This window comes from Denticeps clupeoides, chromosome 20 (assembly GCF_900700375.1).
Source record: "Denticeps clupeoides chromosome 20, fDenClu1.1, whole genome shotgun sequence".
NCBI classification, from domain to species: Eukaryota; Metazoa; Chordata; class Actinopteri; order Clupeiformes; family Denticipitidae; genus Denticeps; species Denticeps clupeoides.
In genome coordinates, this window is record NC_041726.1 from 3687851 (window position 1) to 3713775 (window position 25925).

Consider the following 25925-nt stretch of genomic DNA (forward strand, 5'->3'; position numbering starts at 1 on the left):
TTCAGCCGAACGCCACGTCTTCCGCGGTGGCGCAGCTTCACAATCGCAACGGGACAATAAAGCGCCTCGCAGCTGTTATTCAGCAACAGCATCTTAAGTTTCAGCATGCGAATTTGTGCCCGCACCGCCGCGTATAAACTCGATGTCGGATGCAGATTCTCTCTTAAAGAAACGGTCACCCATTTATTTACAGGTCTGCACAAGTTCGAACACACAGTTGCACCCAAGCTTTACATTTCACTTTGCAAAACTAGGTTATTTATTGTGGGGCCATAATATCACACAAAAGCACATATCCAGATATGAAGCGCGCCGTGGATCGAGTGTATTGTCTGCGGTCAGCATGCCGAGTGTGTATAATGCGCGTTGCTGCTCACCGGAGCAGATGGCAGCTGTAGCGGCGTAGATGACCAGACCCCAGCAACCCATCTGCACTCCTTTATGGTAGTTCTGGAGATCTGTAGAGTTGCTAGGAGCCTGCAGTGACAGGGAAACAAATGATCACGTCCTTCTAGAACAGTTCTACACACAGAAGCAAACGAATTTGTGAAACGAATTTGAAAAGACAAAAAAATGTTCACTATTGGTCTCATCAAGTATGACAAATAAGATGAAATATACAAACCCTACTTCCTCATTCTGGATGATTTAAATCCCCTTTTGTCAATATCTCACAATATGAATCTACAACAGAGTGAATAAAAAGGTTGTATTCATAGTTGGGGGTCCTAGTGAACCAGAACTGATCACTTCATCCATGGTGACATGGAAGCACGTTGTAAGTCGCTCTGGATCAGGGCATCTGCCAAATGCCTTGAATGTTAAATGTAAATGAGGTGCAAGCAGAAGTAATAGTTGGGTCAGTGGTGGAGGGTTAAGGAAGCGGCCCCTGTAATCAGAGGGTGCCGGTTCAAATCCCGTTCCACTGAGGTGCCACTGAGCAAAGCGCCATCCCCACACACTGCTCCCCGGGCGCCTGTCATGGCTGCCCACTGCACACTAAAGGGTGATGGTTAAATACAGAGGACACTTTTCGTTGTGTCACCGTGTGCTGTGCTGCAGTGTTTCACAATGACAATCACGTCACTTTTTAACTTCTGCGGCAATAGTGCCTTATAAAACCCCATGAAAATATCCCCCAAGTCCTTCCATTGTCTGCCTTACCGTGGGGTCTCCTTCATAGATGACCTGGCCCATGAAGTCCGTGTAGAAGACGGCCTCTGCGATGATGGAGAACCAGGTGAGCAGGTGGCAGATGCAGAGTCGCATCAGCTCGCGCGGCATCTTCAGCATGGACATCCACAGCAGCCGCACCGTGGTCTCCGTCTCCCCTTCCTCGCTCTCCGTGTCGCCGCTGGAGTTGGTGTTGCCGCTCAGGTGCCGCGTCCGCTGGCTCCGTCCCTGCCTGCGCCGCTGCTGGCGCTTCTGCATCTCGTAGATGTCGTTCATGCTGCGCGAGGGCTTGATTAGCAGTGCGGCGTTGGCTCGGCGGTAGCGGTAGCGGTGCGACCCCACCCGGCCGTAGTAAGAGAAGGTGCAGGACGGCTGGCGGTAGAAGGTGTGGCGGCGTCGGCGCATGGACGCGTTGTTGCTAGAAGCCTTGGCAGATGGTCCCATTCGGGAGTGGCCGTTGGCCCCGTTCATTCCATTAGGAGTCCCGCCATTGGGGGCCTTGTCGTCCTCCAGTTGGCTGCTGAGCAGCGCTTCTTCTCCACCATCCTGCTCCAACTCGCGGAGGAAGGCCGACAGGCGGCTGAACCTGGCATGGCCCGCACCGGAAGCACTCTGGAAGTCGCGGCTGCCGGCGCTGCTGCTCCGGCGCGGGGGCGACCCATGGTAGGAAGACAGGCGGTCCTGGAAGATGGAGGGCTCGATCTTGCGCAGGAAGAGTGCGTCGTGGTCCAGGTGCTCCAGCGTGGCGTCGGTCATGGCCAAGACCGAGTCGCTCTTGCTCCGCACCAGATCCACGTCCAGGTAGACCATGTCCAGCTCCCGCTCCGACCGAGCATCCTCCTCGTACGGCTCATAGGGCTCCTCTTCGAATCCGTTGTGGTCCAGCTGGTGCTGCCCGTCCCGCAACGCTACGCTGCCGTTGAGCTTGAGGGAGGAGGCGGTGTCGGCCTCCTCATCCAGGCGGTCCTGCTGCGGACTATATTGCTGCTCTTCAATGCTGAACAGGTGCAGAGCCACGGACACTGTGAAGATGATCGCGGCGAAGAAGAACAGGATCTGCTCTTGCGATTTGAAGGCCTGGCCCAGAAAAGTGTTGGTCCAGTCTAGGCCTCCGAGCATGTAGCCCAGCGCTCCTCCAAGACCTGTAAGGGTAAACATCTCCGTTTACAATCCCGAATTCAACAGTTCCACACTCAGGGACATGTGTCCTCTCAGGAACACAATGGTAGAAAGTGGGTTTTGAACCGGTGACTTTTGTGGTCTTCTGGTTCATAGGCGATTTACTTGTTTCCTACTAGGCTCAGAGTTTGTAAGCATGCTTCCATTTAAATGTCCATTCCAATCAAAGACGTCATGTGATAAATGAGGGTACGACATCTGACCAGAGACCCGCGTAATGAATGGCAGATATCAGGTACCTGAGGAGAAGGCATGGATGTTGAGCGCCATGTCCTGTTCCTCTGTGTCGGCTACGTCCAGTAGGTAGGCTCGAATGGGCCCTTCCGTGGCATCGGCGCAGAAGTCCAGCACCACCACCCCCAGCACAGTCAGAACTATGCCAATCGGCTGGTTGTTTGGTATGTCCCCTGCAGCCAGACCTACGAAGCATGCATAACAGTGTTAACTCGGCGAAGCTGCAACCTAACCTGAGGGCTCCATTCACTCGACTCATCGATTCATAATATCCATCTGCCCCAGTAACTTGTTCGTGCATGTGAACAAATGGCGCTATTGCACAACTATGGTGAGTGTGCGCTCACCGCGTCAGATCAATATGTTGATTATACGTACGTGAGGTCGCACACGTGGTAAGCACTGTAAACGTTTCCTGTATTTCGCACCTCCCGTAACGCATTCGCGCAACCACGCTGCGACCTTGAACCGGGTCACGTTCCGCATTGCCTGTCTCGCCGTAGGCCATGTGCTCATTCAGTTGTACACGCGTGGCGAGCGCACCCGCAGCTGAGGCCACTGTCTGTGTAAGTAAAAGTGCTCTGCTCAAAAACTACTTGCACTAGTAGCTAGCTACTTTTTAGAAAACGTATTGGATTATAGATAACCCACAGCCCAAATTTTTATCGGTTGGTCTTGCGATCAGGTACTTCAATTAGCTACCAAAAACTGACGATTGATCTGTACTCCATTGTGGTTTTAAAAGTAGTGAAGTATTTATGTACTGTAATTCGTACTCAAGTATAGGAAAAATACTGTTGGATTTGCTCATCTGACAGCAAATATAATATTTAGTCTTATTATAGTTTCAGTGAAGGTTATATGCTCGCCATACATTTTTTAAGGTCCTTATCATTTATGATAAGCCGGTCAAGCAATTTTGAAAAACCTGACAGCCAGCGGGACACACAAATAACGAGAAAAGGGACGCGGTAGGGGGGCTGTATATATCTCACAGATTCTAAGTCAGCACTGCAGAGACTTTCTTCCTGACAATGGGGTCCCCACGCACAACGTGCTAGCGCCGGAGACAGGAAGTAGTTTCAGATAGGCAATGAAAAGGTAGAAAAGGGGGGGTGGGACACAACAGGAAACGTTTCCCTGTGAACTGGTTCCTTGTCTTTTCCCACGTCACGCAGACTGACAGGGTTCACACACTTGTGTTACAGCCTCGTCAGTGCAGGCCGAGGTGGAAGTCCCTGAAAAGGTCTCAAACTTCAGTATCTGATGTTTGGTTTCGACCGTCCAGGTAAGACAGGTTTTTTTTTTTGGCAACTACGGGGGAGTCACTTCTCCTATGTGCCAACCAAACGGCCTAAACTCATTATGGGCCCTTCTTTTCCCCTTCCTCTGACTCCTAATTGGTTAAGTGCCCTGTGCCTGAAGGGCATTTAAGCCGATAGTGCCATTGATCACGTTCTCTGATTGGTTAATGGAGAGCTGCGAGTTCTCCATCTCTTTCTCTCTCAGGGCTATTTCCACTTCCAATTCACTTATTGACCCAAGTGCTTGGCTAATGTGGAAATGCAAGTTCTTCATGGGAACTGTGGGCTGCTGCATTTTGAAACTTCAGAACAGCTCCACAAAAGTTTTATCTTGCTTTGAAAATGATGTCAGAGCGGTAAGGCAATTTGCAGCCTCTACGGGAAAATTAAATATACTGCTGCCAATAATGGACTGCAAATAAATGGCTTTATAATGGACAAACTAAGAGTTCAAAATCCCCTTCGAACAGCCAATGTAATAATGCAAGTTGTGAAAATTAAATCTCCACCATAGCCGTGTGAAGGTAGATGGAAATCTTGCTTCATCTTCACAAAGTGTCAACTCCTGTCAGAAATGGAAAAAAGCAGCAGCTGACTGCTGACACCTCATGTCTTCTCTCTGTGGGTGCTGACGTCCCTGCTGATGTTAACAAGACGCAGAACCCTATTTTGATCTGAATTCGTGATTGCTATTTGCTGGACTCATGGGTCCTTATCTACATTTACATTTACATTTACGGCATTTGGCAGACGCCCTTATCCAGAGCGACTTACAATGTGCTTTCAAGTTATCTGAATCTAGATATATATTAGCCTGAATATAACCTACCCTTCCAAATATCATATTTGGTGGCATCTACTGGTATTGCATTTTTTTTTTTTGCATAGAGCGCGAATGTAAGAGAAATAAGATGAAATGTTTTCAGAAATACAGTGACCAACTGGAACGTCGGCGCATGTTTTCCTGTCTTACTGACGGAACAGGGTACTTGCCTATGAGCGAGCCATTGAGGAAGAGCGCCACGCCGAGCAGCACGCCTACACACAGTGCCAAGATGAAGGGCCGCCGGCGGCCCCAGCGTAAGGTGCAGCGGTCACTGGCCGAGCCAATCAGCGGGGTGAAGATCAGGCCCAGGATTGGGCTCAGGAACCATGTTAGGCTGTAATATTGTTCTGGAAGACCTAAAGAAGACAAGAGAGGGAGGGAGTTTCAGCCAACGCATATAAATCAGTCAGAATACTATGACACACTCTGACAGCGAAAGCCTCCGCATTTATTTCTCTAACTGCTCAAAATCACAACAGGCTTTAGCAGTCTCCTTGGAGATCCTCCAACCCGCTCAGCAATAGGTTCTAGTGCAGGGTTGGTATTAATTGAGAGGGCTTTGGAGTCCATTTATAAGGGGTTTACTGGCAGGAGAAAAGCCCAATGCAAGACAACCACAGCCAGTTAATCCAGGTGACCTGTTTCAGGGTCAAGGGTCAGGGGAGATTGATTGGAAAGTATGGTACACTAATCCCGGGCTCACACATGAACCAGGCAACGAAAGGCCTTCCTCTCCTCCTATGGAAAATCGAACATAAAATATTCATGCAGCAACACAGAGGTATTTAAATACACAGTCCTAGATTAACAACATTATGATGCTGGCAAAAATGCACAAAAAGCGTGAAAAATAAATATAAAAAAAAAAAAGATTAATCCCAATCGGTGCTGTATTGTGTTGTCACATTTGATACAGAGGAGTCATTTCTGGCCCATAATCTCAGTTGTGTTGTCATCACTTTCACTTTCAATCACTCTGGACTCAATCCCCCACAGAATTTTTGCACAAACTCTTTACTCTTTTCACACTTGCACAATTTTTTTTTTTTTACTTTTGACCTGTTACACATATTTTATGTTTTGTGTTAAAGACATAAAAGTGTAATATTTGGTTATGTTTGCAATATTTGCATATTGGTTCATTGTACACTTGCAATATTTGCAATACTGTGGTCTGTAGCAGTCGGCAAAGCATTTCACTGCATATCATACCGTGTATGACTATGCATGTGACAAATAAATTTAAAATTTGATCTGGTGGCATCAGGTCACATCATGTGACCATATGAACCATGCGGACAGGGTGACTGCATTATTTTCTTGACAGTTCTCTGCGCATTCATTCACCCATCAGAGTTTCAGGAAAGAGAATGGGCCCGTGTCCTGGCCTTGGAATAAAAACGCTCCTCTACTGTTAAATGCCCTTCCGTTGAACCCCTGGGAATAACTGGCGGGACAATGCTGAACAGTCATTATGGAGGAACAAAAAGGAACAGAGAAAACTGCATCAGCTCCGCGCATGCAGCATCCAGCGGCTTCGTGGCTAAAACAACGCGTTCCTTTCTCCCACGTCAGGTCTCAAAAAAAAAATGGCTCTTCCCGAAATGAGGACTGGTGGAAACGGTGAGTGGTGCAGAATGGGGTGGAAGGCTGCTCCTTGCGGTGTCCAGCATCCGTACCCGTCCCGACACCACACAGCCTTTAACGCAAGGACAGAACATTCCATTCGTTAGCAAAATGGGGGGTTTGTGGACGGAGAACGATTGTGCTGGAACGATGACTCGCGGTAATCGTGTCTGTACGTGCTGACCAAAACAAAAGCAGCCACAGCAGGATCGCCCTTGTCTATATTTAGAGGCAGATTAGGTCCCGGGTGGAAAGTTCCTCAGAAGGGAGCTCAGCACCGCGTCAGGCTCCTAATTCCAGCGCGCTAAATTCCGCTCTCTTCCTCCTTGACACCTTGGCTGAGCCCGGCGCTGACGCCCGACGAGGCCGAGTCGAGATGCCTCGACCCCCGTAAAGCTGCTGCTGGACTTTTCCGCAGTGCGAGCCCGTTACGTGACGCGGGGTGGGACGAGAGCGGCGGTCGGGGTAAATGGTTGTCCTTTGGAGGCCGAAGCTGGCGCCACAGATTCTTATTAGGTAGATATTGAGAAGTGAGTTTCTATACAGGTGAATTAAGACTTTTACATTTTTTTTAAACACCGTAATTATGCCATTTAAAAAAACCCTCCTGATTAAAAAATGCATAAAAAATAATAATAATTTTTGACATTATATCATAATTGATATGGAATATAAATGTGAAGGTAAAAGAGAATTAAGTGATAAAGGACAATGTGTGCACATCAGTGATTAGAAACAGGGCGATTAAATCAGCGCGGCCTGATTGGTGGTGGCCTAGCGGGTTCAGAAATGGACCTGTAACCAGTAGGTTGCCAGTTCGAATCACGCCAAAAAAACCGGGGGCACATTGTGTGCTGTGTTTCACAATGAATATCACTTCACTTTCACTAAATTATCATGGCATAACATTCACTATAATTAAAATATATTGTAAATATAATAACATTATATCAATTACTATCTATATATTTCAATACATATTTAAGAAGTTAAAGTTAGTTAAAACATTTGTTCATTTAGTTAAATTTAATTTTTATTTTTGAAGCATATTATATCTTTATATATTGTAAAACACTTATAAATAGGTACTTCATTACTACTATTAAAATTGTGCATAAGCTGGCTGACCAGTAACGTTAATTGCAAGGTCTTTCTGTCCAGTCAGAGAGAATAATTTTGTATTTTATTGTTTGGGATGTGTGTATGTGCAAGACGTGAGTGATCCGGAAGTTGTGTTTATCCCAGCTGATGTGGCGCAGGCGGGGTCCAAGGCTACAAGCTACTTCCTGTGAATCAGTCCCTTCGTGTGACCATTTATTGGACTCGACTTGCCAGTTTTTGTTGATGCTGTGGGATGTTTTTTTTTTTTTTTAAAATACTCCGCCACCCCCTTCTACTATTAAACGTACAAGCGAACAACAGAGATGGTAATCAGATGGTAAACAGGTCCGTTCGAAGACAAAAAAAATTTAAATAAAAGCCGGGTAAACATTCAAACAGGACGTCAGATTCTAGTAAATAATGACAGGGGTCCGTTTTCCCACCAGGTCAAAAATGGGAAACAATACTGAGAGCAGAACGAGTGGCAAGATCACAGGAAATATTTACCGTACAGGAGAACGGGGTGGACACCAGGTCACTCGACGGAAAATCTACACCACCGCAACCGCGGACGTTCGACGGGGACTACATCGGGGCATGTTTGCACACATTGTGCCCCCTTCTTGGCTCCTCGCGACCTCTGACCTGCATGGAATTGTGCGAAAGCACAGATTGTTCATTGTGGTGTACGAGGGCCAGCCGTAAATGTCATTTGCAGATCAAGTGGCACAATGGAGTCAGGCGCAAGTGCTTTGCAAGCATTTCCAAATCCCAGCGTGCACAGCGGCAATCAGCTTTAGTCAACAAATTTGCGTTCGGCCCCCGTTGCGTTTCGTAACCTGACGCTAAACTACATGGACCTGCGGATCCCGGCAGACACTCGGCGACTCCGGCCGCTACCTCAGGACGCCGCAACTCACACATGTGGCTGACTCACTCGCTCCAGCCCTCCCCAAACTGCCCCCGTCGCCGCGCACCGGCGAGAAACAATGTCGTTTGTTCCCATTCGTACCCAGATAACAGACTTTTTTTCTGGTGAGAACTTGACCGGGAGCCAAGAGCCCGCGCTCGTGTCCCCCCCTGGACGCGAGGGAAAAGCTGGTAGGAAGCGCGAGACGAGTTCAGAGGTTAAACGGCCTGGCGCTACTAAGTTGATGGCGGAGCTACGACAGGAAACAGGTGCTCCTCCGTGGCTCCAGCCGGACAGGTTCCCTCAAGACCGGCCGCGGGCCGCCAGCTAACCCCCTAGCCTTCCTGCTAACAGCTGGACTGGGACTTCTTTTATGAAGTGCCATTTCCCCGTCAATTGGCAGAGATGACGGGGGCGGAGTCCACTTCCTCACCGCTGGGCCGCCACTGCCCCCTTTGACCTTCCATTAGCAAATAAGTCCCGCTCTTAGTTTGCATTGCTGATCTTAGCGGCAGTTTGTAATATAAATACGTATCCTTAACCGCATCCTTTTTGCAAACACAGCTGCAGAACTGCAGCACGTTCCCATTCTGCAGAGTCGTGTCCAAAAACGTTAAGTGAAAGTGAACTGATTGTCACTTGTGCACATGGTGAAATGTGTCCTCTGCATTTAACCCATCACCCTGAGTGAGCAGTGGGCGGCCATGACAGGTGCGCTTTGCTCGGTGGCACCTTGGCGGATCGGGATTCGAACCGGCAAGCTTCTGATTACGGGGCCGCTTCCTTAACCGCTAGGACACCCGACGTGTTCAGCCTGAAGTGCCGTTCTGCGGTGTGAAGTGACGCCTGTCCTAAAAGAACACGGGCCAGCGGTGCTGAGAAGCTGCTTCCCGCTACATTACGGCACTCCGCTACTGAACCAGCAGCTTTCGGGGTGAAGTGGCCCGACCGGAGACGCCGCTACGACCGCAGGTCGATCTCTGGCCAGGGAAGTACGGTGTCCCTACGTCCACGCTGTCCCGTCCCCTCCCCGTCTTATGTAATGGGACGGGCGCATGATGTGCGAGTGTGTGCGTGAGTGGCGGTGACGAATGGCTCTGCAGGGCGCTGTGAGAAAGGGGCTGGCGCGTCAATGCTGCAGTGTGTAAAGCACGTGTGTGTGTGTGGACGCGGCGTGCGCTGCAGTGCGGATGCCGGCGCGCGCCCACACACACCAAGGTCACTCGGGTCTCTGGTCTAATGTTGGGACGACCCCACACACACACACACACACACACACACACACCTCCCTCTCGTTTATGCGGCGAGCGCTCTCATCTTACACCTCCTCAAGGACACGATTAAGACTGTACGGGCTCGTTCTGTCAGACACACACACACACACACACACACACACATTCAGAGCGCCGCCGCCTCCACTCAGTCGGGTTACGTAACACTGCAGCAGGGATCCGGCCGCCGAGTCCCGGGACGCGGCGGGGCAGGGGAGCATGCCTACTGCAGCGTGCAGGGTCATTACGAAACGGCGGCGCAGAGAAGCGCGGGGGATAAATTTAGCCGCAGCGCGCAGGGCAGATACGAGCCGGCACCCATCACCGCCCCAGCGGCCATGGGGGTGGGGTGTGGCCGCCCGAAATAAAGTGCACTACAGACCATCCCTTTCTTTTAGGGGGCGGCGGTGGCCTAGCGGTTAAGGGAGCAGCCCCCCAAACCGTAATCGGAAGGTTGCCGGTTCGAATCCCGAGCCGCCGAGGCGCCACTGAGCAAAGCGCCGTCCCCCGTCGTGGCTGCTCACCAAGGGTGACGGGTTAAAAGCAGAGGACACGTTTCACCGCTGCAGTGTTTCACAATGACAGTCACTTCACTTTCTTTTTTTTTTTTTTTAATCAAAGATTCATGCAGAATAATGAGCTCGTCCACTTCAGATATTTTAAGTTGAGACAGTGAAATGTTTTCCAGTTCAGTTTTAAATACAAAGTTGTGCATGTGTTGGATGCATTTGAACATGTTGATGCTAGAGCACCAGGGTCTAAAGAAAAAAAAACACGTAAACGAAACTACGTTTCGATAAAAGCAGTCTGCATTCGTCGGGACTGCATGTCTTTGACAAACATATGACTGGCAGTCCTGGCCCTCCTGTGCTTGTTAGCGTGGTTTCTCCCAATGTCCGAGTCTGACCTTCACAACTGTCCTAAAGTGGCAGGGCTTTTAAAACGCACGTTTCCATAAATGTGCATGAATACGCTCCGGTGTCCCACAGCGGACCCACGGGCCGTCGGTCTGGCTGGCCGCTGGGGACCTGACAACTCGGCTGTGAGTTGTGTGTGAGGTGGGGGTGTCCCAGTTTTCCAAACCCGTGCTTCTCCCTCCACCCAGTCGTGATGTCAGCATGCAGTAAAAAAAATTTAAATAAACGTATGGCTTTCACTCAACTCCGTTAAGAAGTACCACGGAAGTATACGCTTTATTACACACACGTGAACATCTGCAGTTTAGAAATGCTGTGCATGGCGCGACCTTACGTCCATAAAAATAGGACTTTTAGAACCCACATGCCTTATATTTCGAAGGTCCTCTGAAGATGCCCTGGGGTACCCGGCGTTAAGACGTTAGGAAACGGTGTCCTGTGAATGGGGTCTTGTGTGTTTTTTTTTCTGCTACAGCCCACAAATGCTCAGCAGACTCGGATCTGTGGAATCCGGAGGTCGGCACCTCGAACTCGCTGCCGTGTTACTCGGCCCGTTCCCGAACAGTGGGGCAGGGCACATAGTCCTGCTGAAAGGGCCCACTGTCATCGGGGAATACCATTTCTGTGAAGGGTACGTGGTGTACGATGCTCTTCTGAGCACATTGCTTATTGTCATCACCCATAACTATTAAGTAGTTACAGGGACAGTCCACCCCTGGAGACACTCAGGGTTAAGTGTCTTGCTCAGGGACACGATGGTAGTAAGTGGGGTTTGAACCTGGGTCTTCTGGTTCATAGGCGAGTGTGTTACCCACTAGGCCACGCCTCAGTGACAATCCAGACGTTACTGCACATCCTAGGATAACGTGCACATTTTATTAGAAGAGGATGCACTTCCACGGCTCATTCATTAGGATCCAAAAAAACGGCACTGAACCGGAGCCGGTCTGCCACGAAAAAAAGGAACATTCCCGTTCCAAAAATTCCACGCGTTCCTGGATGGCCAGAAATGCAACCTGTTAAAAAAAAAAAAAAAAAAAAGGTGCCACCCCGGCCTCATGGCGCTGGTGAATACGGTACACATTCCCCAAACATCTGCATGCCGCGCAATAAAAACAAGCGCGGGAAAATGCGCTGACCCACACATTGTCACCATAGTTCGCAAACCGGACATTTTTTTTTTTTTCCCGGCCTCTGTGTTTTGTGAGGTTCCTCCTCGCTGCTGCGGCAAATAGTTGGAATGTTTGCGCGGTTCACGGCGCAGGAGCGAAGCTTTTCGCTGTGAAAATGCCATTGAGAGTTCACCAGATGACGTGGGGAAATCTGCCGGTCTTGTGAGACCGGGGGGGATGGGGGCTTTGTTGCGGCCCGGCCTAATGCATAAATTTCCGGCTAAGTCACGCCGATACGTATTCAAAGCTGATCCAACATCAGGCATTACGCAATGCGCTAAAGCTAGATTTTGCCAGATTAGCCTCTTCATATCTGGTAAGTGCCTTCCCTTTCACATTTTTTTTATCCGAGCACGCACACCACAAAATCCATTTTCTAATAAAAAGCGTAATGTTTTCCGAACTTTTTTTTAATCTCTAATCTACAAATGGGTAGAAGTGAAGTTCCCAAGCGCACCACGTGTGATTCGTTAACCGAGCGTGGGACCAAATTATTAACGAAAAAGCACGTTCGGGTTGCAGTGGTGGTGGTCACGAAAACGCCGGAGACAATGCCAGAGCTGCCATCAATCTCTTGTGAAGGGACATTTGGCGTTGACTGCATTATGTAGAGCTGGGAGGAAAAAATCAAATAAACAATGAGTGGAGCAAAAGCTGTAAAAAAAAAAAAAAAAAAGCAACAGAGGAGCGGACTTGTGAGCCGTTCGGTTCCCACGTTCCCATCTTTTCCTGTTGGAAGAAAGGGGGCAATAGCGGGAAGTGAAGTGGTTGGCACTTTACTTTCCGGGTGGACTGGCATTCAACGAGCATCAAGGATGATTTAGCGTTTATTTGTTTAACTTTTTAAACCCAACACCTCAACCATAAAACCGATATTTCACATATGAAGTATCTTACAGGGTGGCACGTTCATTGCAGACCATTCCAGATACCGAGGTTACACTACTGTGGATTAATATTAAACGCAGTAATAAATAATAATAACAATACAGTCCTGCTTGGTCGATCCCTACGACCTTTTGCCAGCAGAAGTCGTGCAAGTTGAAGTGCTAGTGGCTAACATTAAGCAGTTCTGAGCCACACAAGTTGATCAAAGGCCCCCTCCATTACATTTACACCATTATATTGCAATTACGCAAGCTCCTGCAGGACATCGTTCCTCGCTTTCCACCCTTAAAATGCTGCAAGGCAAGATCTGCGTATCCTTTTTTGAATGTGAATTATTAAGGGGCGCGGCGGCCCTGAAACCCATGCCAGGCCGGCCATTAAGAGGATAAAGTGCCCGCTGCCCTGCCGCGCGGAGCAAGAACAGTCCGTTCGGCTTTCACCCAGGCTTCCATTGGGCAGTGGAGAGCGCCGTGAGCAACGGCTCCAGCTATCAGGGCGCCGGTGAATTAATTATGATGCTGTAAGTCATCTAATTGTAGACATGACAGGTCCATAAAGTAAAAAAAATGTATACTAAGCAGCTGCCCAAATTTGAATCTCTTGGCCATTTCTAGGAACACAATGACCATTATGAGATGCCTTGAGTCTCCTTATTGTGAGATGGTAGTTGCCACAATAAGGAGTAACAAACTGACCTATGAACCCAACGACCGCAATGCGGCATTGTGTCCCGAGCGGGGCAGTGGTGGCCTAGCGGATAAGGAAGCGACCCTGTAATCAGAAGGTTGCTGGTTCGAATCCCGATCCGCCAAGGTGCCACTGAGCAAAGCACCGTCCCCACACACTGCTCCCTGGGCGCCTGTCATGGCAGCCCGCTGCTCAATCAGGGTGATGGGTTAAATGCAGAGGACACATTTCACTGTGTGCATTGTGTGCTGTGCTGCTGTGTATCACATGTGACAATCACTTCACCTTCTTACCTTCTATATATGCCACAGAAATGTTCCTAATCTATTAATGCGATATGGGCGATACGGTATTTAGTACGGTCTACGTACAGTGTTTCATTGACATCACACTCATAACACATTACATTATTTATATAACCATTATGCATCCATTATTTATTCATCCTACTCGACGGAATGGGGGGTTAAATGGATGCTGCAGTGACCCGCTGTCATGCGGTAAGCATGTTAACTTCAGTTGACGTTTGACATAGCATCGGAAATGCAATTTTATTCACATCCTCTTGAATGGATCAAAACATGAGTAAAATATTACAGTATTACAGTAAAATATTCCACAATTTGTCGGTCCTCGTGCACGCGACAAACGTTTCGGTGTTGTGAAACGGAATAAACGCGCGGAGTCTCAGCCGATCGTACTGCGCGAATCGTTGGGTAAATATATTATCCTTCTGGACGAGGCAGGTCTCCATCTGAAGATGAGTCACGCTGCGTCTTCTGAGCGGCGCTGGGGGAGGAGCAGGCATCCTTTTCTCTCCTTTTTTTTCCTTCTCCAAGGGCAAGATTATGTAAGAGCCTAGATCCTGTTACCAGAGGTAATCCTTGTGCTGCTGCAGCAGGTTTAGGACGCAACCAGCGGGCATGCAGCTCATCCTGATCCGTGTGTGCGTGTGAGAAGCAGAGCGGGAGAACAAAATCCGGTGGCTAAATAAAGCAAATAAAGATGGGCAGTTTACATTCGTCCAAGTCAGGCTGTGAGTTATGTCAAATCCATTACATTTGCGGCATTTACCAGACGCCGTTACCCAGAGCGCCCAGCAATCAGTAGTGACGGGGACAGGATGAAGTGTCTTGCTCGGGGACACGATGGTAGTAAGTGAGGTGTGAACCTGTGACTTTCTGGTCTTCCGGTCCATAGGCGAGCGTCTTACTAGGACGGCTTTACCACCTGGCTTTACTGGACTGCTGTACTGCTGTAGTGATATGACATGACCATGACAAGACACTGTATATTTATGTCATTATATAGGGCGTCCTGGGAGGAGGCATTCACAGGAGGTTCCGACGGATGCAATTCTCCAAGGGTCGTGTTGTGAGGCCAAGATTAACACTGTCCAAAATTCAGAACACTACGACACGGAAATTAGTAGTTGCCAGCAGTGATGCTCCTCATTCACTTTCTGGTGATTCTGGTGACCGTTTGGGTCCAACAGGAACAAACAAGACTTGACAGAAAAAAAGGCAAAAAAAATACCTTTAACTGTTCTTTAATTTGTAGATTTATGTTTCACTTGACACGCCCTCTAGAAGCTTAATTGAACAACACATCTAGGCATTATATTGAATTAACAAAACAATGCAGTGACGTGAAAGTGATTGTCACTGTGAAACACAGCACAGCACGAGGTGCACACAATGAAATGACTTCTGTGTTGCATTACCAAGCTTGGGGCTCGTTCAGGATTTGCATAAATAAATGGATAAAACACGTTCTATCCACTATCCGCTATCCAGAGCCGTCCACTTCTGAAACAGAGCGCACTGTTCTCAAACCGCGTTGTCCGCTCGCGTAAAGTAAGTCATCGTCAGGATTTGTCTGTCTTGAAGAAGACGTGCCCGTCAAAATGTCACAAGCGCAAACATCAACGAAGAAGACGTCTTTCTTTCTTGTTGTATCCATTTATTTATGTACAGGGTGGGCCATTTATATGGATACACCTTAATAAAATGGGAATGGTTGGTGACATTGAACACATATTTTATAAGTGGTCAGAAACTTGTAAAGTTACGTTAAAACCAAGCACACCAATGTTTTTCTTGTGAAATTACTAATACATTTGATGTGTCACATGACCCTCTTCCTATTGAAAAAACAAAAGTTGGATCCAAGATGGCTGACTTCAAAATGGCCACTATGGTCACCACCCATCTTGAAAAGTTTGTCCCCTCACATATACTAATGTGCCACAAACAGGACGTTAATATCACCAACCATTCCCATTTTATTAAGGTGTATCCATATAAATGGCCCACCCTGTAGATCCTGAACGAGCTCCAAGCTTCAAGTGCAGCAACAGAGAACTCGACATGGGTGCCCTAATGATTGTTGTTACTTTTAAAGGAGTTATAAATAAAAAAATTACACTGTTTCTAATGTATTAGTAAATTGCTCAACACTGGGTACCGATGGCCCAATACGGAGTTTCCTACCTATTTGCAGCAATACAGGTGTGACCAGGGCCGTCTCCATGGCGTAGCAGAACTCTCGACCAAACATCACGGCCCCGTTCATGATCCACTGGCGCATCACGATTCGGTCAATGGACCCCTCGCTGGCCGACTCCTCCTGGCTCTCCACTTCTCGGCCTGCGCCTCCTCTTCTTCCTCCTTTCCCCCCACCACCTTCGGCATCTCCTCCTCCCCCGGTGCCTCCTCCAGACTTCCGGGCGGGGTCCACCACCACCCCTTCCACTTGCATAGCATCCGCGTCAGTGTTCTGGGGCGCCATTTTCCCCGGCATGCAATCGGGGTGAACAAAAAAGAACAGGAAAAACACAAAATAGGGGGGGGGGCGGGAAAGCCAAGTGGCACCTCCTCAGAAGGTAGCTCCGTTTGTCCTCCAATCGCTCGTGTCTCCGTGCAATGCTGATGTTCACAAAAAAACCTCAAAGTGTAAGATACATTCCTTATGCAATATTGTTGTCGAGACGGGACTCTCAAGTTATTTGGTATAGCAGTGTAAATGGATATGGCTTTTTCATGAGGTCACTCCCTTTTCAGCAGACGTGTGTGCATGTAAATGTGTGTATGTGTGTGTGTGTGTGTGTGTGTGTGTGCGTAGGTGTCTGTGAGTGTGTATGCCTGTGATGTGTGTGTATGCGTGTGTGTTTACTGTCTACTGGAATTGTAAAAAATCCATATCATTTGCCATTCAGTTAATACAAGTTTCATGATTTGTATGGAGGAGGTGCAGAAGAGGGAGGGCAGGTGGTGGAGCGGAGGGCAGGCTGAGCAGGTGGAGGCTCCTCTGTGAATCCCCATCGAGTGGCTTATCAATCTGCAGCCGGGGAGAGATGGAAAGACAAAGAGGGTCAGCAAACACTGAAAAAGAATGTCCTGAAAATCCACTGACAGAGGGAGCTCACGTCTTTGAAATTAGTTGGACCAGTAAGAAATGTAAAAAAAAAAAAAAAAATACCAACAGCTTCCAACAGTTTAAATCAAAAAGAGTTCTGTTCTACTTAACAAAATCAAGTGACATGATAATGGCAACTACCAAGATTCCCCAAAAGTTTATCTAGGCGACCAGAATCCATGACAAATGAACCACTCTACTTATCAAGATCCAAATGTGCGAAGCATTGCAGTTGCTCGGTGATTGGATGTAAAGACGCGAGACTCTGAAGGACCGGCGGGTTCATTCTAATTTTTTCTGGAAAAAAACGCGACACGACTTCCTGTCGGACCCGAACATTGTCGTTGGCGAATGCCTGCTCAACTTCTGTAGGCCGCTCTCCTCCTCGTCATTAGCATTTAAAATAATTCTGCACCACAGAATTCTGGAAAAAAATTCTTCAAATATAGTATATCCCCATATACTATATTTGAAGAATTTTTTTCCAGAATTCTGTGGTGCAGAATTATTTTAAATTAAAAAATTAAATTAAATTAAAATTAAAAAATTAAAAAAAATTAAAAAAAAGCAAAAAAATTCATGTCAGGGGACCTTTAAAGTTTGAACAGTCTAGATAAGTCAGTCCAATACCACCACGAACAACTCTCCAATCATAATTTTGTATCTTACATTTTATATTTACATTTATAGCATTTACCAGACGCCCTTATCCAGAGCGACTTACAATCAGTAGTTACAGGGACAGTTCCCCCCTGGAGACACTTTAGTGTCTTGCTCAGGGACACAATGGTAGTAAGCGGGATTTGAACCTGGATCTTCTGGTTCATTGGTGAGTGTGTTACCCACTAGGCTACTACCAGCCCTGCTCTCTGGTGTATTTAACGTTGTTTCGTAGTCACTGTTACAAATAAGCGTTATAAAATGGTTGTCATGATGATGTTACAAAATCTCAAAAAATCCAATAGCAAACCCTGCTGCAATTCTTCTGCAGAGTTCAGTGATCAGTATAAGATACTGAATGTTACCTTTGCACATGTACATCACAGGCCAAAAGTTTGGACGCACCTTCTCATTCGAAGTGTTTTCTTTATCTTCATGACCATTTATGTTGGTAGATTCTCACTGAAGGCATCAAAACTCTGAATGAACACATGTGGAGCTCTGTACTTAACAAAAAAAATGTTTTACATTCTAGTTTCTTCAAAATAGCTGCCCTTTGCTCTGGTTACTGCTTTGCACACTCTTGGCATTCTCTCGATGAGCTTCAAGAGGTCGTCACCTGAAATGCTTCTCCAACAGTCGTGAAGGAGTTCCCAGAGGTGTTTAGCACTTGTTGGTCCAGCTCACCCCAAACCATCTGGATTGGGTTCAGGTCCAGTGACTGTGGAAGCCAGGTCTCCACTTTTTGTTAAGTACATAACTCCACATGTGTTCATTCATAGTTTTGATGCCTTCAGTGAGAATCTACCAACGTAAATGGTCACGAAAATAAAGAAAACACATTGAATGAGAAGGTGTGTCAGAACTTTTGGCCTGTACTGTATATACGGTTGAAGGTCTCCTAAAGACACGTGATATGTGATCACAGGTGTTCAAGTTTATCCAGATCCTGAACATGGGTCTACAAATCAGATTTTATAACCATAACAAACCGTTTCAAGCACTAATCAGGACATTTTTTTTGGTACAAAACAAGTAGTTCATTCACAAATAACATTTACCTTGAAGATTTCTAAAATCAAAGAAGCAAAAGACACACGTGTGCTTTAACTGGACGTGTGCGGGAGACAGGCCATGCTCCCTTCACACACGTTTCCAGAAGGTTCTACAATCAGCAATGAATGAATAAGAGGTGCTGTCGGCCGCGGCGTCCTCGGCTCGGCCCCAAACAAACAAGGGCATTAACGTGTTTGAGGGGATTGGGGACCCGTTCCTGAGATTACTGCTGTAGCAACACGTTGTTATAGTCAGGAGCCCCCCCCGAACGCGTGGAGGCCAGCACACAATCCATCCCTGAGGCTGGGCCACTTAATAAGCGGCTTACGCGGGGGCAGGGAACGGAATCGAGAAAAATAAGAATCTGATTTCCGAGACCGAAAGTCAACAAAGACACCCTTCTCAGAGGTCTCGAACAATGGACTTTGATCAACTTTCCCACACGTTTTTTTTTTCTTTCCTTTTTGCGTCTGATCTGTGCAAACAGAGCAAACATTGTTTTTTTGGGGTTTTTTTTTCGAGGGCTGCGGCCGATCACTGCTGGCACAGATTATGGCGGCCATCCTTGAGAAACGAGGAAATGACAGAGTTTCCTTGACTCGGCAACAAAAACATGTGCACTGAGAAAGCCACAAGACAATAATTCTGACAAAACAGTAATCACGACACCGTGGGCTTCCCTGAGAGGCTTATCAGTATTTTCACGCCGTGGACCCATCAATTGAAGCTCAGTCAGCTGATAAGAGGCAGATAGCACCACTTACCATATCTGCTCTTGGAGTTGGTAAATGCTGGGCATAATTTTCAGTGCTAACAGCTTTTAAATAGACTCACGGGCTTTCTCGGGTCATGGGGTGATGTGCCTTTACTATAGGGTCGCACAATATTGAGGAGAAACATGATATTGTCAATGCCACTGCTTGGAACCACGTACATTTTACATCTGTAGGTCACTCCATCGCGTTCTATAAGCGCCCAGCTCAACTCACCGCTGTGGCTCCGGAGTCGCTAATTCATCCGGTGCAATCACCTTTGGATGGCAGGAGGAAACCGGAGGACTCCGTGGACACCCACTCCAGCACGGGATGAGCATGCAGGTGTTGACTTTAATTGGACTTGCTGGCAGTGTTTGTTAGAAAAACGGGCCATTTTCTGTAACATGTGTTCACACGTGTGTTGCGGATATCCGGTCATCCTGGGGCGCTTCTGATTGGTGAGCATTACTAGAGCCCAGTTTCACTTGTAGCTGGTTGGCAGGGTAACTAGTGTGATAGTAAGTGCTTGAGATGCAGTACAGACGTCGCAAAACCTGCATGAGTAACCTTACGCCCCTGTTTCTGCCATATGCCTGGCCAACACTAGCGACAGGCCCATATACCCAACCCAAACCAATACTACCACTACAGTGGTCTTGGATACAAGATATAATACCAACCCCTAGCTCCAGTTTCAAAAGGACCCCTGGCAATTAAGTCATAGTAGTGGAGAGGCTTCTGCTTGATGTTCAAATTTCCAGCCTGTTGCCTCGATAATGGTCCGTGCTTTTGTTTGTCTTCACCATCCTGACACCATTAATGTCCGAAACCTGGTGTGGGTACAGTATGAATATGCATGAGCTGTTAATGGGCACAATATGAGAGCAGACATGGCACATGTATCACATGTCCACAACAGAGGAGCCTCCTCAGATTTTCATCCATCATTTACGTACGGGGTGAGTGGGGTGAGAGAGTGCAACGTCCCGGGATACGGTTTCAGCAGTTCCTGCTGAAAGTGCACACCACCACAACACAGTGTGGTGGCAAAAGTTAACCCATTTTCTACCAAAATTATCCAAAACAGAACAAAATAAAAGCATGGCCCCTGATGCTTACAATACACAAAAAAATGATACCAGCACCAGAACCCACTCACCTAGTAAAACGAGAAGGTGAGATACGAGACCAGCCAACGTGAGGCGAGAATTTCCACTGGGGCCTTCAGAGAGTGCTAAACATTTCCACAGGCCTGTCCAAGCACACACAGCATTCACCCACACCATGCCAGTACAGCCATGGAGATGTGTGGCCAACCCGAACCCCAGCTTTCATTATTTCCAGAGATCTCAACAGTAATTAAAGGCCATCGGATGGACTTCTAATGGCTTTCGCCGTAGTTGCTGCAGAATCAAAAGTGATTTAAGACCAGGGGCAAAAACCCCCATTCCAAGTCCCATTAAACATTGAAATCATGTCATTTACACCATCTTTATGACGTCACTTAAAACGGCTTCCTGATAAGGGACTAACATCTCTGAGGAGCCGAGCAGTGCGGGTAATAAAACAATTTCTTACCTTGACTGTGCGCTTCATGCAGCGGATTACATAACACAAGCAGATCGTGCTGCACCTCCAAGTGTCCAGCAGGTAATTTACAAGGGCCTTAAATCACATATGTGCCCCCCTCCATGCTTCTTCCAACGGCACAAAGAAGCATCTAACTTGATGCCTTCTGCCTAGCACGTACACGGAAGTGGTCCGAATCTGATATGGGGCATGAGTGCAATCATTTCAGAGCCTCACTCTCACACTCAACAAAACACACGCACCATACCCCCCCCCCCCACCCCCCCATTAATCATTGAGCATGAGAGTGAGCTAAAAGAATATCAATACTGCCAGTCCTCCATTATGCAAACCAAGGAAGGCAAAATGCAAATCCCTGTGAATAATATCTGAAATGCTATGCATGTCATGAGCAAAAGAAAAAAGAAAAATCAATGTGTGCTGTGCTGGGTGTATCACAATGAAAAAAAGAACAACTGGGGTCATCAAGACTGTGTTCTCTGATTGTTTGGTAGCCACTGTTGGTGGTCAGATGGTGACCACCATCTGAGGGGCAGTGGTGGCCTAGTGGTTAAGGAAGCGGCTCCGTCCCCACACACTGCTCCCCGGGCGCCTGTCATGGCTGTCCACCGCTCACTCAGGGTGATGGGTTAAGTGCAGAGGACAAATTTCACTGTGTGCACCGTGTGCTGTGCTGCTGTGTATCACATGTGACAATCACTTCACTTCACTTCAGATGGTGTCATTCTGGACATTTAGAACAGTAAAAGAAAAAAAAAAAAAAAAACTTTTCAGTCACCAAGGAGCTTTGAAACAAGCCGAACAAAAAGACGCCCCGAGCTGATTGGAGCAATAAAATGGGCCAAAAAAGCCTTGGAGAAAAGAAACCCGCAGGGACCGGAGACAGGGCCAGCTGAAAAGGGCATGGTGAATGCGGAGCAATATCTACTGAAGCAACAACAAGGTGCTTTGAGCGCAGAGGCACGGCCGCAATGTTATCCTCAGGAGGGCCGAGCAAAGTTGAGGGAAGAATAACAGTCCTACGTGAGAATTAACAAATGGGCCAGATATGGAAGTAGAACGAAGGAATGAAGCGGCGCGAGAAATAAAGGAATATAAGAAAGAGACGTAGAGAGGGGGAGTGGGCTTTGAGTAAACTAGATGCCTCCAACAGTTCAAGGTCACGAAAAAAAACTACCGCTGACCCCACATGCCCAAGAACCACATGGGGCGGAGGGTTATTTTAACCGCTGTTTATTTACATGCACAAAATTGGCCTGCACATGCCTCTTTGCGGCGAGAACGTGACAAACACCAGTCTTCCTCCAGCTCTTTACCAGTCGACCTTAAGACAAGAGCCTTGAACAAAAACTGGAAAGAGGCACAAAGAGTCGCTGAGTTCATGGAAAAAAATGAAATTCAAATTAGGCCCTAATCGATTAGCTTCCTCAAGGGACAAAAGGTTAATGTGAACTTATGTATTTCTCAGAGCTGTTCATGCTTGTATGCCACAAGAGCCATCCCAAATGTGAACTGCCAAAAAATTACTCAAATGTCATTTAAATTCCCAGAAAACCTGATTACAAGAATGAACAGATGAAAATTGTTAAGCACGAGACAATTGACTGTAAATCATGACAGCCCGAGTAGCGCGATCTTGTTGTTCACTAGCTATTTTGCTAGTGAAATAAAGCTAAATCAATTGTCATGGGACTAGTAGCTATTCAGCAAAAATGTGTGATAAAATAGCCTTAGGAGTGTAGCTACGTGTGCAATCAACAACCTCGAAATTGGCAGGACACCGTTCAGAGACCGCGTGTCTATTTAATAATCCTGGTCCCGACCTGCAACGTTGCCACACTTTTCCGCCAAAGCCAAAATAATTTGCCAACCTCTCCGGCTAGCAGATACGCTCCGTGCACCCGTCCCCAGACAGTCTGTGTGCACAGACAGAGACAGCACGGTGCAGCCCAAATTCGGGTGACCCAAATGAAAGCAGATATGGATTACCCACAGTGACACGTTAGGAAGCCAGCTGACAGCAGCGTCGCTCGGCCCTATCAGGTTTTAAAGATGAACTTTGCCGGGCCCTGCTGTGGGAGGGGCGGCAATCCAAAAACGCTGCACTCCAGGCACGGCCGTCCCAGGATACGAGGTATTTGGGTCAGACCCTGCTGTCCCCTGCGCGAGTGACTGGCTTGGATGGGACAGTAAAGTTCAGCCCGAGATGCATGAGACGGGAGCAAGGTGAGCAAGGTCTCCACCAGGCATCTGACTGGACGCCCAAATAACCTGCGCACAACGGCGTCATTTACTTGAGCCGTGCACATTTAAAAAATCACAGCATTAACAAAGCTCACAATATGAACTTTGGTTTTTACGGTTCACGGTATGCTAATGGACCCGTTTAATTGCTTAGCTGATCAATGCAACCGTCTGGACCAATTGACGAAACCCATCATATGGACCTCAAAGAATAAATAAATGCAATGCAAGCAGAGGGACCCAGTGTTTCCTGCAAATGACAACAAGCGGTCCTTACTGATTTATGTACATGGTGTCTGTATCGATATCCATTTCTGATGGGAATGGACTAACCGGCCATGACAGAAGTTCTTCTGGAGGCGTGCACCTGAAAAGCGAAACTGATGCTATTGGTGATGCAACAATACCAGCGTCGAGTTTTGTGGTTCTTATGCTCAGTAGCTAAAACCAATACTTTGTTGGAACTTTGTTAAATTACTTAATTTAATCTTCCTGGGAACTCTATTCTACTCAGTCTACAAAACACTTGTACTGTTGCATCCCTCACTGCTATTCCAGTGAATCAGGGGCTGGTAAGTGCCCTGCATGGAAATGAAATGCAATGCAACACGGCAGCGGTTAAGGAAGCCGCCCCGTAATCAGAAGGTTGCCGGTTCGAATCCCTATCCGCCAAGGTGCCACTGAGCTGAGCACTGTCTCCACACGCTGTGGTAGTAGCCTAGTGGATAAGACACTCGTCTGTGAACCAGAAGACCCGGGTTCAAATCCCACTTACTACCATTGTGTCCCTGAGCAAGACACTCCAGGGAGACTGTCCCTGTAACTACTGATTGTAAGTCGCTCTGGATAAGGGCGTCTGATAAATGCTGTAAATGTAAATGCTGTAAATGAGGGTGATGGTCACGCGGTGACACATTTCGTTGTGTCACCGTGTGCTCGGCTGCAGTGTTGCACAATGAGGGATTTTTAATGAGTCAGTCAAGCCTTGCACAGCTACACCGCTAATGGAGTGTTCCGTCACCTTGAGCCAACTGTACGTGATCGAGTGGAAAGGTCTTGCCAGAGATCATTAGGAGGGCCGTGAGACACAGCCTCTGGCGGGGGGGGGGTGGATCTTCCTATCTCTCCTCACGCTAGTCAGCGATCAAAGGGCAGCGGTGACCTTGCGTTACTCCTAAAAATTCTCATTTGCGTGCACAAAAGCATCTCTGTTCTTCGCCTGCGAACAAGAATTCTTTCAAAAACGCTGAGGTGGTGGGTATCCTTTGCCTCCATCCACGGCGAACACTGGCGAAATTCTCCTCATGAGCATCAGCAGCGAGGAGGTTTGAAGAGGTTTATTCAGAGAGACCTTTCGGTACACAGCTTTAGAATTGAAGAGAGATGAAAGTGCCGTTACGGCAGATGGAGAGCGCGATAAACACAAGCGGACGGCCGGGCAGCCTGAGAGCTTTGGGACGGCTCAATATGCTAATGCCGCTGCGGAGGGTCCGCGGACCAACTCAGGAGGCGGGGGACGGGATGGCACCACACCTCCCCTCTCTCCAACTGTACCATGCCCTCCACATCAGCAGGTTTGCCACCCTGGGGCCAACCTCAACAACAAGTGTGTCTTGTGATCCGACGACAGTCCGTGTGGCCGGTGTGGGGGGAGGTACGAGAGGGAAGAAAGAGATAAGTGAAAAATCGCTGCCTCTGCCAATGGACCGTGTGAATCCTCACCAGTGAGCCATCATGAGACGAACCCGTTGAGGCTGAAAGGTCACGACTTTTACTTTTACAGCCTTTACCAGACGCCCTTATCCAGAGCGACTTACAATCAGGGACAGTCCACCCCTGGAGCAACTTAGGCTTAAGTGTCTTGCTCAGTGACACGATGGTAGTAAGTGGGGTTCTGGTTCACAGGCGAGTGTGTTACCCACTAGGCTACTGCCACCACTTCAAAGTGACGCTTTCCAGAACTCCAAAGTCACAATGTTAATGTTTGACACACGTCCCCCCCAGTCTGTTTATAGTTTTATAATTCACCAATATCTGAAATGTGCATGAATATGTCACACTGTCACCCAACGACAACCAGTGACGGTAGAATTCAACAATGAAATTGGCACAACGTCAGCCCAAATGACCGGCAGCCCGGCGTCACATGACGTGGCAGGTGCTCGGGCCGGCAACAGAGGGGTGTGAATGCCGACCCCCCCCCCCCCCCCCCCCCTCCCTATTTGCAAGTATAGGGTTACGACCATTCCCTGGGGCTTGAGCGGACAGGAAAAGCCAAACACCTCCTGTGCGGGTGAGAAATAGAAAAAAAAAAAAAAAGGGGTGGGGGCCTCCATTTTTTTTCAAAAGCGCCTCAGGTATTTGGAACACACAGCTGGTCTGGAACAAGCCGTTTGTCACCACTGGATAATCCAGATGTACTGACTGTCCCCCGGAAAAAAACAGTCGTCACAAGCTCATGGTGAAAGGACTAACCTTCACACAAGCTTGGTGTAGGAAATTCAAACACACTCTAGTGCATCTAAAAAAAAATTATATTGTTAAGAAAGGGAACATCCTGTGCCAAAAACACACGGTACTGCTGTTCCAAAAAGAAGTGTTGAACAGGCCTAACAAATCACACACACACACACACACACACAACCAGATGGGGCCTAATTACAACACCGGTCATTAACCTGCAGAAGAGAAGTCACATGATGCTCAAGTAGGCGGAACCTGAGAACAAATGGAACTTTCCAAAAACCATCACACACACACACACACACACACGGATCAATCCTGCCTCATCCAGAGCAACTTACATGTAGTAGATACAGGGACAGTCCCCCCCTGGAGACACTCAGGGTTAAGTGTCTTACTCAGGGACACACTGGCATTAAGTGGGGTTTGATCCTAGGACTTTCCGCCATCAT

At 47.7% G+C, this 25925-nt stretch overlaps 1 protein-coding gene across 2 annotated transcripts in view; it reads right to left on the minus strand.

The window, feature by feature from the left end:
- slc45a4a (solute carrier family 45 member 4a) overlaps positions 1–25925 on the minus strand; it is a 34176-nt gene that overhangs the window by 3412 nt on the left and 4839 nt on the right. For both annotated transcript variants that reach the window (XM_028964304.1, XM_028964305.1), the window contains 5 exons: positions 15781–16627; positions 4884–5072; positions 2592–2771; positions 1165–2315; positions 378–477 (listed from right to left, as the gene is read on the minus strand). In XM_028964304.1, the coding sequence (XP_028820137.1) occupies positions 378–477; positions 1165–2315; positions 2592–2771; positions 4884–5072; positions 15781–16090 (1930 nt within the window). In that variant the 5' untranslated portion in view covers positions 16091–16627. The remainder of the gene's footprint in view (positions 1–377; positions 478–1164; positions 2316–2591; positions 2772–4883; positions 5073–15780; positions 16628–25925) is intronic.